The following is a 15,416-nucleotide window of genomic DNA, read 5'->3' on the forward strand; positions in this document are numbered from 1 at the left end:
ATTACAAAGTGTCAACAGCTACATGTAATAACCATCAAGTAATACATTTGTCATTACAGCATGTATGCAGCTTCATAAAGTTTAATGACATATTAATTGTTTCTTATAAATTGGATCAAGAATAGTCACAGAACAAAAGGCTATATTTTAGGACAGAATAGGCAGAACAACACAGCAGTTTCAGAAGACAATAAAGTGCTGTTTATGGTCCTGAATGGATGTTGAGGAGGAAAAGGTTTCCCAGTTAAACATAGCAACTTCAATGTAACGTACTTCTTTAAAGCAAACATGGGGTGACATATACAGTACTTCCAAGGAGCCAGATGTTCAAGAAGCTGCAGCAAATGGTGAGCAGTATCTAAAAGTAATTTCCTTAAGAAACAGGAACTAAAGCCTGTTAATAAATGACGTTAACATGGAGGAAGAGATGTACAGCCGTCTGTAAAACATGGTGGGGGCGCGGTCTTTATTTATTTATTTTTATTATTTCAACCAGTGGTGTTGGGGAACTTGTCAAAACTGATGAAAGAATAAACAGGGAAATGTATTGTAAGATTTTAATCAACCACATGATACCAAAATTGATTGGCAGCAGTTTCACTTTTGAGCATGACATCGATCCCAAACTCACTGTGAATGCAGTAAAAACACACCTGGACAGAAAAACACACAATGCAGCACTATCAGTCATTGATTATGCTTTCCAGAGCCTGTACCTCAACTTTACTGAGGCTGTGTGGGATCGTCTCGACAGAGAACAGAACAAAAGGCAGCCAACAACCAAAGAAGAGCTTTGATTGTTCCTTATAAAACCCGGAGAATTATTCCTGAAGACTGCTGTAATAAATGACAATAAAGCGTGCCTAAGAGAGAAAGAGAATGGTAGTAATAAGAAATTGTGGTTGTAAAACTTAGAATTGCACATATTTTATAAACTGGATTTACATTTTTTAATAAATTGCTGCACCCATTTCTGATTTTCCTTGCAAAATATCATAAAATGAGGTGTGACTCTTTTCTTTTGCAGCAATACTGATATAGATAGAACACCTGTGATTATATAACATTAGATGATATATCTTTTTTCAGAGCTCACAAGAAAAAAAACTAAAACAAAATAGATGGCACGATAGATTGCCACCTGTGCAACAAAATAAAACAAAGAAACAAACAAAAAAATGCCATGAAGCCACTTCTTTGTTCAAGCACAGGTAATCCCCTGCATTAAACCTCCACCTGCTTCACGCTTTAGTTGAATTAAGGTATGTAAGTCTCTACAAGTCTGAGTTTCTAGCAAATGCCCCCCGGCTGGTGGCTAAAATTCACACCATATTGCCAACTGTATTCACTCACCCATCCAAATCACTATATTCAGGTTTTCCAATCACTTCCACGGCCAGTGGCCACAGGTGTGTAAATTCAAGCACCTAAGCATAGGTCGCTCTCAGGAGCACCGTCGATTCCGGCATGGCATCATGATAGGATGCCAACTGTGCAACAAGTACCGTCATGAAATTTCCTCACTGCAAAATATTCAACAGTTAACTGTTAGTGGTATTACACCAAAGTGGAAGTGCTAGAGATCAAACTTCATGCGGCCTCCAGATTATTGTAACAGTGCGTAGAGAGCTTTATGGGTTTCCATTGCTAAGCAGCTAAATCCAAAGCTTTGTATCATCAAGCACAATGGACAGCATTAGATGCAGTTGTCATGATCCGACTGTGTGCAGGCAGGAAGAAGAGCTTTTATTGCTGAACAGAAAACTCTACAAAACCTAAACTGGGAAGAATCTAACAAAACACACGCATTGTTGCTATCTCCTATCCACATGTAAGTAAAAGAGGTTGTGCAGGCCATACCCCCTGTAACCCCTGCAAAACAATAAAAATATTACTTATTATTTATTTTTTACGATTTTCTTGGAATGAACAGTTTCTGGTGGGACTTTTGTCTTCGTCTGATCCTCGCTCTAAGTCAGTAGCTGAATCCAGGGGCATGTGGATGTTGCATCTTGTTCAGTTTAAATGCAACAGCTCTGCAAGCTGAGTTTATAGGGCTTATGTTTCCTAATGCCTTTATCTCTGCTCTGACATCAGGGAGGCAACGACGACAGAATTATTCATGAAGCCGCTGAGTTTGACAGAGATAAGTGGCAGAGAATTGTGGGTGGTCGATAACCCTTTTCTTTATTACATTCAAATCTATTCAAAACTATTACTGCGTCACTGGGAGCTGGTACGTAAAAATTATGATCCTACCTGTCAAAATATAAATGAGTACTGCTAAAATAAATTAATCATAAGTTAGTACAGTTTCTTTTAATTAATATAGTATTAGTATAAGTTATGTGCAGAGGTTGCACTGCCAGTGAGGTGTGCCACTTCTGTTGGGAAATGCAAATCTGATGGAAGTGGTTTTTTATTCCAGTAACCTCCAAGTATGTTCCAGGAAAGGCAACCCAGCGGCTTTCTTTTTTTAAAATATATGTCTGACTTCACAAGATGGTACGATAAGGTAACTTAACCTGAATACATTCAGTCAGCCATTTAGTGACTCTTGTGCTTTAATAGTAAACCCAACTGACCAATTTCAATGTCAGTCAGTTCACATGATGTCGTCCAGTGCAAAAACTTTCAGGGCTGTCAGCTTTGTAGGACAAGTAATGGTCGTTGTTAGCTGATATTTAAGATCACATTTTACTTAGGTGTTGTTCAAAGATTTTTTAAAGTATGTAAGTATATAACGAAAGCGATAAATATTTGTTATTAATGCTACTTTGAGTGTGAAATGAACATGTTGCAATGAGCTGAGCTAATGAGATAGCTGCAAGTTGTAAGTTGTATCGTGTGCCCTTTTAGGTCACGTTGCTATCCAGACACTTTGAAACATCAAAAACGTCTCTGTTGTTCTTTCTTATTGAAGTGACAACGGAAGCAGCCATGTATGCAATGTGCTGTGACCTTTCAAATATACGGCAAACACATAGTCAATGCATTCCTGACGTTCCAAATGCACCGCACCGACTAAACTATGGCGGCATGCCTGGGATTCTGCATTAATCCATGGAATAGGGCTTCAATGGCAAAAGGAAATATTTACCTCTTTTAGAAATAACAGCTGGGAGACTAGTGTCTAGGGCCCCAACACAATAACTGCGAATCACTGAAGCCAGCGAGGTCTTTTCCTATCTTTCTGGGTCAAATTGACCCCTGACAACAACATTCTTGATGAGTTACACCTCAACAACACAGCTGCTGATAAAGGGTTTGCTCAGAGAGAAGCAGCAAGTTATTGATATGATGTGCAAAAAAAAGTAGACCAGCTTAGTTAATACGCAACCAGCTAAATCCTTATCAATGCCGGTCAATACTGTATGTCATTATAAAGAGATAAACAATCCTTATCACTCTTCTTACATTAGTATTATCATAGGACAGTAAACTCACTGCAATAACTTAAGGCAAATAGGTGAGAGTGAATGGAAATATTTAAGAGTGTGTTATATTTCAGGCCCTCCAGGGTTAGAACTTTACTCTCCTGCCATGTGTTGTATTTCTTTAATACAGGCACGTGCTGTAATAGAAAAACATCAATTTTCCATATGGTCAGCACTGTTACCAAAGTCTGCTTGCAATAGAAATAAAAGCAACATCATATTTGCAATTATTGCTAGGCCAAGCAATGTATTTTTCCTTCTGTTACCATGCCGAGTCATTTGATTGTTAAAAATGAAACATCTTAACTTTGTTAATAACATATCCCAAGCTTTGGCCCGCAGCAGAATGTGTGCATGAAACATTTCCTTTCAAAGCAGATTAAAATTTATAATTTACATTTTATGGCTAGTCCTGTCTAATTTGTGGAGCATTAATTTAAGTGATAATATCATCATAATTACTGGACCCCATGACCCAAGAGACATATATCATACTGTATCTCTAGTTAGACTAGCGAACTGGGTATCCATCACATTAAACAGCTTTAATGTCTTCATCAGTAAAGTGTAGGCTGTTCTTTAATTATTTTGTTTTTCCTGCTTTATTGTTTCATAGCCAGTGTCAGGCAGCTGCCCCCTACAAGAAGGGCCGTTCAGCCACTGCAAACAGATGGTCCACACTTCTTTATTAATCACAGCATCAGCTTTGGTTTCATTACAGACTGAACTGTGTGCACCACATGACCAGTATGTGGAACATTTTCATTGGTAATCCATTACTGTCTTTTGCTTTTACACATACACACATATGTTTTTAGCATCAAAATGAGGACTCAGAAACGCAGGGAGATCTCTGTTTTGAACATATTCATGTTATCCTTTACTTTTTCTGCCCTAACGTGCACTTGCATCCTCATGTAAACACAGTGTGACTGCTATCTTTTGCAGTATCTCATTACAATTGCACCAAGTCACTGAGATAGGAAGAAAGAATGCTAACGTAAGAATGCTCATGTGTGGAAAAGTACTGCAGCTCCAAGGTCAGGTGAATCACAGTGGAAAGACACAAAGGCTCGGTGTCAAGCAAGTTAAAACATGAGCTACGTCAACATGATTAAAAGACATAATTGAAATTTGCATCAAGGTGCCCTCTTTCTTAGAAAGGTATTATCTATTGAACTGCTACATACCTGATCAACTGAAAAGACAAGTCTTGACTGTACTTGTCGATGATTATATAACCATGAACACTGACTCATGTGAACCCAGAATTTGCAAACCAACACTTCATGGTAAAGTGCTGCCAGGACCCCATGAACATACACACAAGCTCTTTTGAGGAAACTGAGTGTGCTTTTTTTGCAAGTATTGTGACAAAGAAGAATGATCAGAATGTAGTTTTAGTGTGTGTGTAGTTTGTGTGTTTTTTTCTTTTTGCGTTTCTAAATCTGCATTTCAGAGTTTATATAACTTTCTGGCCTAGCTACACACTATGGTTCGCTGCGTCCGGTGGCACTGCCCTCTGTTTTGCATATGTCACCCTCGCCCTTGGGGTTTCTTTTGCCATCCGGTCCTTCCGTGACCACTGACGTTTAATCCAGCCAGGCTTGCGATGACTGCCTGTGTTGCCCTTTTTTCGGATCACGTTGTTGTACATTCCACTCATCCTTTTACTAATAATTCGGGGAAACTCAGTTTCTCTGTCTGGCTCTGTACTTAATTTATCTCAGAGTTTTTCAATCTGCCTCCCTTTAGAAGCCAAAAAACATGTATTCAACACAGCCCTGGATTTCTAGAAAGCACTCAGGACTCCATGCCAGAGGACCCATGTCAGTGCAATATTGAGTTTGATATAATCAGAGGTCATTTTAGGGGTTTTCTTAGCTTTCATGTCAGAGTATTGAAGCAGTTTTTCTTTAGTGCTGCTTGATTGTGACCTTGTAAATGATTGCCGCACTCCTCTTTGATTCATAAACCCGTTTAGTTAACATGGTTTATAAATAAAACTTGTTAACTAAGATACCTGCATTTGCTGCCTGTGACAGTAAGTGTCTGCAATTTTAGAAATGCATGAACATAAAACGCATGAGAATGATGATATCATAAGTAAGATTATATAGATTATAAATTACAATTAAGGATTTAAGGGTAACGATTAATGTCACACTCACTAGTGTTGCATTAAACCTTGCAAGTCAAAAGCTAATCTGTCAACTAGTCTATAGTTGCTTTGTACTCTAAAGCATCATTACAACAGGTAATTGTAGTAATATACGACAGACTCTGAGTGACTTATTTAATGCCCATCTGCTGTATGCTTGCATTAAGTGCAACAATCAAACTGTTCATATAACTGTATGTTATTTTTTTCCATTCATTTCATACATAAGGTGGATGAGATAACAACTCTCTCGAGGCTGATGTGGTACTCTTGCCTTTTATTGCGAAAGCATGACATGTGGTCTCCCGCTGTCCGTCCATTTCACCACATATTGTGTTGTAAGGAGCTTTCATCAGACTAAGCCAACTGGAAAAATTCACCTGAAAAGTGTCTGAAAACTGACCAGAGTTAAGAGAAACATAGAAAAAATCCAGGGTCAGCGTGGAGACCCTGAAACACTTGGACTTTTTTTTTTTACTATGCAAAATCTCCTTTTATCTGATTTGCACATGAAAATTTCCATCAGACACCAGCCTGTAACTTTTCCACGAGGAGAGCATTAGCAGGAGGACCTACATTTGCAAAGTAGATAAGGCAGTTTCTATTTTACTTTTTAAGACTCTTTCCCCCCTTTTCTTTCTTTTTGGCACACTGGTTGGGGAATTTTGCAAGACATATTCCACAGAATGTCTATCGGGTTACAGACTTACTGTTTTCATCTATTCTGCTTCTATTGTCTCTCTCCTTTAGGCTAGAGACAACTCTTTTCAGTGTGTCTCATTGCACTGATGGTCTTTGTGCAAAACCTTCCATATGCCTTAAGTTTTGTGTTTACAGGGAAGAAACCCAGCAGCTATCCAACTGCTGGCCCAGCAATACAAAGCATGAATGATCTGGAAATGATCAGATATAGTAGGAGTCATCCCTTACAGCAACGTGGCTCTGTTGGGCAAAAACACCAGGCTTTCAAACAATTATAAAGTATGTTATCAAGCATCCTTTTTACACACAGACACAAAGCTGGAGTGTCCTTGAGACAGACCTCTTATTGCTCTTGACAGCTGGTACCGGAAAATTTACTATAAACAAGGACTTCATTTTAATTCCTTGGTTTTTCGCTGAATATGGAGTCAAGCATATCTGAGAACTGATTTACTGGGGTAATTCATTAATATATATATGTATATGTATATATGTATGTATATATATGTGTATGGCTCTTAAATGTGTTGCATTACGTGTTGCTGCCATCTAGGGTAAGCCTGTTTAAAACTGCTTTAGACTGGCTATCACTCAATTTTATACTGCGCTCCCTCTATGAGGGCAAATGAGGAATTACATTTCAAACAAGTCAGGCCAAGCCAATAACTATAAAGTGATGTTATTTCTTTTTGGTATATGGGAATTAATGGGCGTATAAATGTGTTTTTCACCTTTTAACCACTATCAGCACTCTTATGTCTCAAGTATCCAAAGCAAATATCAACATTTTAATATGCCTTATTCAAGGTCATGCCTCACTATCACACACACACACACACACACACACACACACACACACACACACACACACACACACACACACACACACACACACACACACACACACACACACACGAAAGATAAAGACAGCAAATAAAATATAAGCAGCTTTCTGTGAGCTAATTACTTCGTAGGTTACTCTGACCGCCGACGCTCTTGTGCTCTCTCCCTGTTTTTCTCTGCTTTCATTCCAAAGTGATTTCCTGATCAGTTCCATGATGTGGCCTTCTCAAACATGGCAAAAGGTTGGTACAGTTGAAGCTTAAATGTTTATAGTCTTTGTCACTCAGTAATGTTAAATTGTTAAATCTATCTCTATATATTTAAGAGCAAATTTGTCTTCAGGTGACATTAAATGAAATAAATAAAGGAAAAATAATGCACTGTTACTTGTTTTGTGTTTTTGAGCTCTGAAAACTCATTTTCTCACCTGATAACAAATATGTTACTTTGTGTATTCAAAAGGGCACATGAAGGGTGCATGTCAGTTTTCTATGCTTTTTCTTTTATAAGCAATTAAAGAAAGAATTTCAGTGTAACAATAAAAAACCTAACATCATGTTTTGATCAGACTTGCAGTGTTTTACATTTTATGATTTGCGTATAAAAAACAGTAAAGTACTGTTGACGCAAATCAAATGAATTGAAAGTTCAACTTTGAATGAAAATTGAATTAAAGAATACCCAAGAACATCTTCTTTGCTGTTTTTTCTTTTTTTTCTTCTTTATATTTTGCTTTATTTTTTGTGTTTGTGTCAAGCAGATTTTGGATTTACAGGATTTAAAGCAAACAAATGGGGCTATAAAATAAATTTTCCATGTTTTTTCATTTTTTGATAAAAGTCTTGTGGTTCTTTCAACTAGTTGAGTGACACTAATTGGTCAAACTTGACCCTTCATCTTGAGACGTCCCTTACCAACGCACTGAATCACTTCCTGGATAACTGGAGGCGCAACGTGACTGCTGCAAGCAACTCTCTGGACAAGACTCTGGCTGAGGAGAACTTCAGGGACGTGATCTGGTATCTCGCCGTGATGATCGGCATGTTTGCCTTCATTATTGTGGCCATGCTGGTGAACACAGTCAAATCTAAAAGGAGGGAGCACTCTAATGACCCCTACCACCAATACATCAAGGAGGACTGGACTGCTCAAAAACAGCAGGGCGATATCATAGCTAATTTTGAGGCTAGATAATGAGGGCAGAATGAGGTCACAGCAGAGATTTGCTGTGAAGACCAGCAGAAAAAAAAAGTCATATAAAAAAAGAACCATCATTAATCAGTTACCATTACTAATGAGCACAACAGCAGATTTTGCAAAGTTATTTCTTGATGTCCCACTGCTAACCTGTTAGATGAGCTTCTGAAGGACAGCTTATATGTAGATGTATAACAATGCAATACTGGAAATGTATTAGGGAAAAAAATGTAGATTTTGAGATGTTGCGCTTTGAAGCATATAAAGATTTTGCACTTTGAGCTGTTGTTTCTTTATTCTCACATATATGCACCCACACAAACATACCTAGAGACAAGACAGAGACGGAGAGAGAAAGAAAGAAAGAAAAAGAAAAGAAAAGGAGGAGGTACACCGAATAAAGGTTTATAATTTTTAACCATTGTGATGGTTGTGATGTAAATTTCCAGAGGTATTTGTTGGACAGCACTCACATAAAAACATTTTTTCTGCCAATGGCCATCTGCTGCATGTGTCCAGATGACACCTATTATCTCATTTTCTTTACTAATCAACTCAACTTACAGTCAGTGTTCCCTTGTTGTAAGTAAGTATGGGCTGTGAGTTTTGGGCAGAACTTTACTTGATAAGTAGCACTCTAAAAATGTAATTGAAGTATCAGAGGTCTAAGGTTTCCAAAGCAACAAAAGTGCATAGTGAACATAAAGACATTCTGACATTCATGCACATTTTTCAAAGATTCAGCTTTGTGTAATCACACCTGCACATGCATTCCTGCTGTGCTGTGGCCAAAAGTGCTATGAAAAGGTTTGTCAGCAGCCGTACATATTTTGGCCTGAGGAGGGCAGCAGTACCTCTATCCCGAGATCTTATAAGCACCTGCAGTACTTCAAGCAGGAGCATGAATGCAAGACACCAAAGTAGAAGTGTTTCTAATGCTTTTTTGTGGCTTCAGTGGTTATTAAAGATGCAGTTTACTAGTAAAATTGTGTTAAAATCATTTGAGGTACATTTAGTTATGAGAAGCCAGTGAGACATAACAATTCAATCACATTCCAGCCAAAGCAAAAGCTGTTATATTATCAACACACTGGACAGCAGCACAGTGACTGTTCTTTTATTTGCTTGTCCTTTGCACATCTGTTGCCAGATTCCATTAAAATACACCAACATTTTCCACTGTAGCACCAAGCTCCTTGTGGACTTTTGGTCTTCACCGATATCTCAGAATAACTAAACCCTCAAATCTCTAGTGCTCAGCGTGCTTGTCCCACATTACTAACTCTCCCAAAGAGACATCACAGTGAGCAAGTACTGTAACTCATTATTAAACCCTGACTGTCATCCTTCGCTATCCTCTGTTCTCAGTTTGCTCTTCTATTTTTAGCATTCAAACAACTGGTCTCCTAAAAATGGGCCTATCCTGCATGAGTAGTGGAAGGGGAGTGCTGCTATGTATGGTATCCACCCCCAGTGTCTTGCAGCCCTTGCAGTACTCCTCTTTCGCCTTTGTGTCTGCAGGCGTGAAGAAGTAATGACGAAAGGAGTTTCTTGGCCCAGAGGATACGTTAAATTTTTGGATTTCTTTGGACACCGGGGGATGCCTGCAAACTGCCACTGACGGACCAGCAATATATCTGTTTCTTACATTTCCTCATCCTTTCATAGGCCTTATAGGTGACCTTTCTGACTGTGCACTTCCTTTATACTGTGAAACTAACTCATACTCTGGTGGTGTGTGATAACTCTGGACCATGCTCTCCCTGTGGCTGTTCTTGCTCCCCTGCCTAAACTTTGTGCCTCAGGCCCTGTCTGAGAAAGGCCTAGAGTTGCCACAGTATGATGGGAAAGACCGTGTTCTTGATATCAATGACAAGAACTACAAGAAAGCTTTAAAGCAGCACAGCATGCTCTGCCTGTTCTACCATGAGCCCATAGCAGACAGCAAGGAACTGCAAAAACAACACCAGATGACTGAGTTGGTGCTGGAGGTAAAGTATAAGGAAAAAGAAATCAATGCATGCAGTGCAGAAAAAGATTTGACAGGTCAGGGAGAAAAGTGCAGATAACTTTAAAGAAAGTTGAGTTAGCACTCAAGGAGATGCAGCAAAGAAAGGAAAACTCATATGATTTGGTTGGGTGACAGCGGTGTGAGACAGAGGGCGCTCATAATCCCATCAAACAGACTCATAAGTGACTCTATGTTAGTGCTACAATAAGCAGAGAGGGACCTGGTGAGCTATAAAACTCCAGAGCTCTCCATTTTAATCTCTGTATATATGAGGTTCCTCAAGGTCATTGTGTGCACAGATGCAATGAGATGCAGTGCTGCCACTTCAGGTTATTTCAGCCAATTCAGTGTGTGCCTCCTTTCCACAGAAATGCGTGAAATTTATTCTCCTTGTGATTATTCTTTGCTGGCAGAAATAATCCAAGAGCTCATTTATATAATGTTTTTAAGCCACACATGTGAAGGCTGATGCGACCTTCTCTTCTTTGGTATATTAAAGGTATTTAATAGATTGAGTAAGCAGCTGGAGACACGTCTATATAGGAGATTTTAGTCTGTCTTTGTGAATCCTGTATGAAACTGTTCATTCTACCCGTCTCGTGTGACACATGGTGGAGGACATGTTGCTCTTTGAAATGTTAAAGGCAACCTGAGCCCATACGTGCAGGCAGAACAGGTAGGCCACGTAGTTACTCAATAAGGCAAACATGACACCATGCACAGTGTATTTGTAATAGCTGATTAGAGTCTACTGGTTGTAAGTGAGAAGCTCAAGTATGCCACATATCAGCTTATTTACCCCCAATATCTACAATTTGTAGTATTCTGAGGTCTGTCCCCATCATGGGCAAAATACATTTACATAAGTCTATTTTTACTTGAGTATATCCAAGTAATGACACTCTGTAATTTCATATATAACAGGGGAAAATTAAAATATAAATTCCCAGAGACAGGATTAAGTTGTGGCACATTTTGTTTGTGCATGTAAAAGTAAAGAAAGTTGTTGAAATGAACTTAAGTCATGCTTTGAAAGACTGGCAACCACAGCTCTCACCCCGTGACAGCTGGGACAGACTCCAGCCTCCTCACAACACTGAAGTGGAAAAGTAGAAGTAAATGGATGGATGGATGGACATGTGAAATGAAAGTGCTCATATAAGTAGATACTTCTGCCAAAAGCAGACGTCCATTTAAAGACGCAATAAAGTAATCCTGTATTAGTAACTACACTGAGCTCTATTCACTTTTTTTTTACTGTAAATGTTGATGCACTGTTTCATTTGGAACAGGATTGTAAAATAAATAAAATGAAGATCCACTCGTGAGTTCTTTTTAAACTCCATGTTATAATTTTACCAATCTTGATTATTAGTTAATCAAAGTATTAGTGAAGCTCATCCACCTTATTTCACACCACAATTGCCAGGCCAGTCATGTGTATAAACTTACCTGGCTATATTTAGAACAAGGCAGTCTGAATGATTATGTAACCGTATCTCTGTGTGGGCAGCTTGGACACCTCTGTCATATTGCCAACTTTGGTCATGCTGTCAAGCTCCCATTCACAAACAGTCCCATTTAACATTTTAACCGAACCTGCATTACTGTTTCCAGTACTCAGAAGCCAAAGTGAAAGTTTCTTTTTGTCTTGCCTATTTACGTGCTATGTGTTCAGTCCTGTTCTTACAATTTAGTCCTCTGTGATGTTTTTGTGTTGGTTGCAGCTTGTAGCTCAGGTTATGGAGGAGAAGGACATCGGGTTTGGAATGGTTGACTCCCACAAAGATGCAAAGATAGCAAAGAAACTGGGTGAGTATTGGTAGTGGTACAGACTAAGTCTTTTATTTAACCTCAGTCTGATTGGTAGATTTTGATGAAGAGAACTGCCTTTGATAGCAGTCATTTTTGTTAAGAGTCAGACAACTTTAGGTGTTTGACTGAATCTAATGTCTTATCATTTCTTCTGATCGCAGGCTTAGAGGAAGAGGGAAGCATGTATGTTTTTAAGGCTGATAGAGTTATCGAGTTTGATGGTTTGCTCTCTGCTAACACTCTGGCCGAGTTCTTGTTGGATGTAAGTAAACTTGCTTGAGGGTTGATTCCCAGTTGCTTGCGCTAATCACCACCAGTCACACCCTGCAATCCTCTCCTCTTGCTTTATGCTTATATTCTAGCTGTTGGAGGAACCAGTGGAAATCATAGGAAATGCTCTGGAGCTGCGAGCTTTTGACAGGATGGAGGAAGACATACGTCTCATTGGTTACTTCAAGAGCGAAGAGTCCGAACGTGAGTGTGTATATTTGTAAAACTCGTGTTTTTTTTCAGTCTGAACACACCACACCGCCTCGTTAGATGGTTCTGTGAAGGACTTTCTGTGGCCCATGCCCTTCATTATAACATGGATTTTTAACCCACTCGTCTCCATGGATTTACAGATCCATTTTTACCGCTACTGCACACGCAGCTGCCACTGCCTGGTCGCCCTTTCACACGCTGTGGAACAACTGAGCGTAGTATAGTTAACTTGCAGATACATCCCATCTGACCAGCTGTGGGAGTGATAAGCTGAGGTCAAAGTTCTGCTATTTCCGCTCCCCCTTGTGGAAATGTCAAGTACCCATCGGCCAAAGAAAGGACAAACAGATGTACGTCCAAAAAACAAGGAAAAAAACTGTTTAAAAAGCTAACTTGTTCTTTCTTCCTCTTTCTTTTTTACCTTAGACTATGAAGCTTTTAAAGAAGCCGCTGAGCAGTTTCAGCCCTACATTAAGTTTTTTGCTACATTTGAGAAATCTGTAAGTTACAAACAAACACATAAGGCAATGAAACACTTGCATGTGTAGTCCTAACAGGTCAGTTTTGGTTGCTGTAGGTGGCCAAAGAGCTGAGTCTGAAGTTAAATGAGGTAGACTTCTATGAGCCCTTCATGGAGGAGCCCGTGTCCATCCCAGGCAAACCTCACTCTGAGGAGGAGCTGGTGGAATTTATAACTGAACACAGGCGGTAAAAAAAGATTAATGTCATACTTTATGACTTTAGTAAAGTATAAAGATATATTTTCAATTTAACATCTAATGTTTTTTTTCTGTGCTGTCAGACCAACACTGCGAAAGCTGCGTGCAGAAAATATGTTTGAGACCTGGGTGAGAAAATTAATCATTTTAATTTTAGTTTCCCAAATGCTTTAAATAAATTCACATTTTGGTCTCTTTCTCTCAGGAGGATGATATTGAAGGCATTCACATTGTGGCCTTTGCAGAAGAGGAGGATCCTGGTGAGAGCATATTATATAACGATGGACCGCTGTTTTACTCGAGTGTAAACATGAGATGCTGAGCATATTTCCTGCAGATATGGAAGGCTAAACTATTCAGTCCTCAGGGACTGCTTATGTAAAATGAAAATTATAAAAGGTATGGACTTTAAAATGGATCAGGGTCAGCCTAAGGAGGTAGAATTTTTTCAGAAAGTTTTAGGATGTTTTTTTTTTTTTTAATTTTCTTTATTTTTTAGATGGTTATGAATTTTTGGAAATCCTAAAGGAGGTGGCCAGAGACAACACTCACCTACCTGAGCTGAGCATCGTCTGGATTGATCCCGATGACTTTCCACTGGTGAGAAGAAAGAGAAGCAGACAAATAATGAAAAAAAGAAAAGAAACAAACACACACGCAAAAGGAAAACCTGAAAATGTAGATTATTGTCAGACCTCATGCTCTTTCTCTTTCTGTCCTGCTGACTCTGTTCAGTTGATCCCCTACTGGGAGAAGACCTTCAAGGTGGATCTGTTCAGACCACAGATCGGAGTTGTCAATGTTACTGATGTAAGTCCCCGACTGTCACCACTAACACCGACGACACATGCTGTGCTCAGTTTTTACTGGCACTGTCTGATCTCTCTCTCTCTCTCTCTCTCTCTCTCTCTCTCTGTGTGTGTGTGTGTGTGTGTGTGTGTGTGTGTGTGTGTGTGTGTGTGTGTGAGCAGGCAGACAGTGTGTGGTTGGAAATGGATGATGAGGAGGATCTACCCACAGCTGAGGAGCTGGAGGACTGGATTGAAGATGTGCTCTCTGGCAAAGTTAACACTGAGGATGATGATGATGATGATGATGACGACGATGATGAGGATAATGATGAAGATGATGAGGATAATGAAGATGATAATGAAGATGATAACGAGGAGGAAGATGATGATAATGATGACGATGATGAGTAATTTACAGTGTTATCTGAGTATCCACTGTTTCCTCTTCAGAGTGTCTAATGTGGATATCAGTGCATCAGCTTTATGCTACAATAAGTTAATTTTTAAAAAAAGGTAATTTTTGCACTTAATGTGTGCCTGCTATTAATATTAAAAAGAAATAATATCAATAAAGGTCATTTTTGACTGAGAAAATAACTTTCCCAGTGTCTGGGTTCTATGTGAGGATCTTAGAAAAGAATCTAGAAGAGACAAAGAAACAAAGGGGTGAAGGCTAAAAAACAGACACACATATACAGTGGCTTGCAAAAGTATTCGACCCCCTTGAACTTTTTGTCACATTACAGCCACAAACATGAATCGATTCCATTGGAATTCCACGTGAAAGACCAATACAAAGTGGTGTACACGAGAGAAGTGGAACGAAAATCATACATGACTCCAAACATTTTTTACAAATAAATAACTGCAAAGTGGGGTGTGTGTAGTTATTCAGCCCCCTGAGTCAATGCTTTGTAGAACCACCTTTTGCTGCAATTACAGCTGCCAGTCTCTTAGGGCAGCGGTCCCCAACCCCCGGGCCTCGGACCGGTACCGGTCCGTGAGTCGTTTGGTACCGGGCCGCGAGAGTTGCGGCTCAGGTGTGAAATATATGGTTTCAGGGTTTTTATCGGTTTTCAGCGTTATTTTATTATCGTTTTTATCGTTTACTCGGTTTTCCTGGGCCTTTTCATGTGTGTTATGAATAAATCTTTTTTTTTCAGTACCGGTACTAGTTTTATTTTGTTGTATTTATCCGCGACACCTTAAAGGCCGGTCCATGAAAATATTGTCGGGCATAAACCGGTCCGTGGCGCA

At 39.2% G+C, this 15,416-nt stretch overlaps 2 protein-coding genes across 2 annotated transcripts; both read left to right on the forward strand.

Annotated features, from left to right (window-relative positions):
* Window positions 1-2,137: 2,137 nt before the first annotated feature.
* LOC113008276 (potassium voltage-gated channel subfamily E member 2) lies at window positions 2,138-8,621 on the forward strand. The gene is made up of 2 exons (XM_026145582.2): window positions 2,138-7,385; window positions 8,005-8,621. Exons 1-2 carry the CDS (start codon window positions 7,356-7,358, stop codon window positions 8,335-8,337), a joined length of 363 nt encoding a protein of 120 aa, XP_026001367.1. The 5' UTR covers window positions 2,138-7,355; the 3' UTR covers window positions 8,338-8,621.
* A 1,176-nt stretch (window positions 8,622-9,797) lies between these two features.
* On the forward strand, window positions 9,798-14,756 carry casq2 (calsequestrin 2). The gene is made up of 11 exons (XM_026144747.2): window positions 9,798-10,331; window positions 12,079-12,163; window positions 12,328-12,428; window positions 12,529-12,640; window positions 13,076-13,149; window positions 13,227-13,357; window positions 13,452-13,497; window positions 13,574-13,628; window positions 13,868-13,968; window positions 14,104-14,178; window positions 14,340-14,756. The coding sequence occupies exons 1-11, from the start codon at window positions 10,095-10,097 to the stop codon at window positions 14,568-14,570; spliced, it is 1,248 nt and encodes a 415-aa protein (XP_026000532.2). The 5' UTR covers window positions 9,798-10,094; the 3' UTR covers window positions 14,571-14,756.
* The last annotated feature ends 660 nt before the right edge of the window (window positions 14,757-15,416 follow it).

This window comes from Astatotilapia calliptera, chromosome 16 (assembly GCF_964374335.1).
Source record: "Astatotilapia calliptera chromosome 16, fAstCal68.1, whole genome shotgun sequence".
Taxonomy (NCBI): domain Eukaryota; kingdom Metazoa; phylum Chordata; class Actinopteri; order Cichliformes; family Cichlidae; genus Astatotilapia; species Astatotilapia calliptera.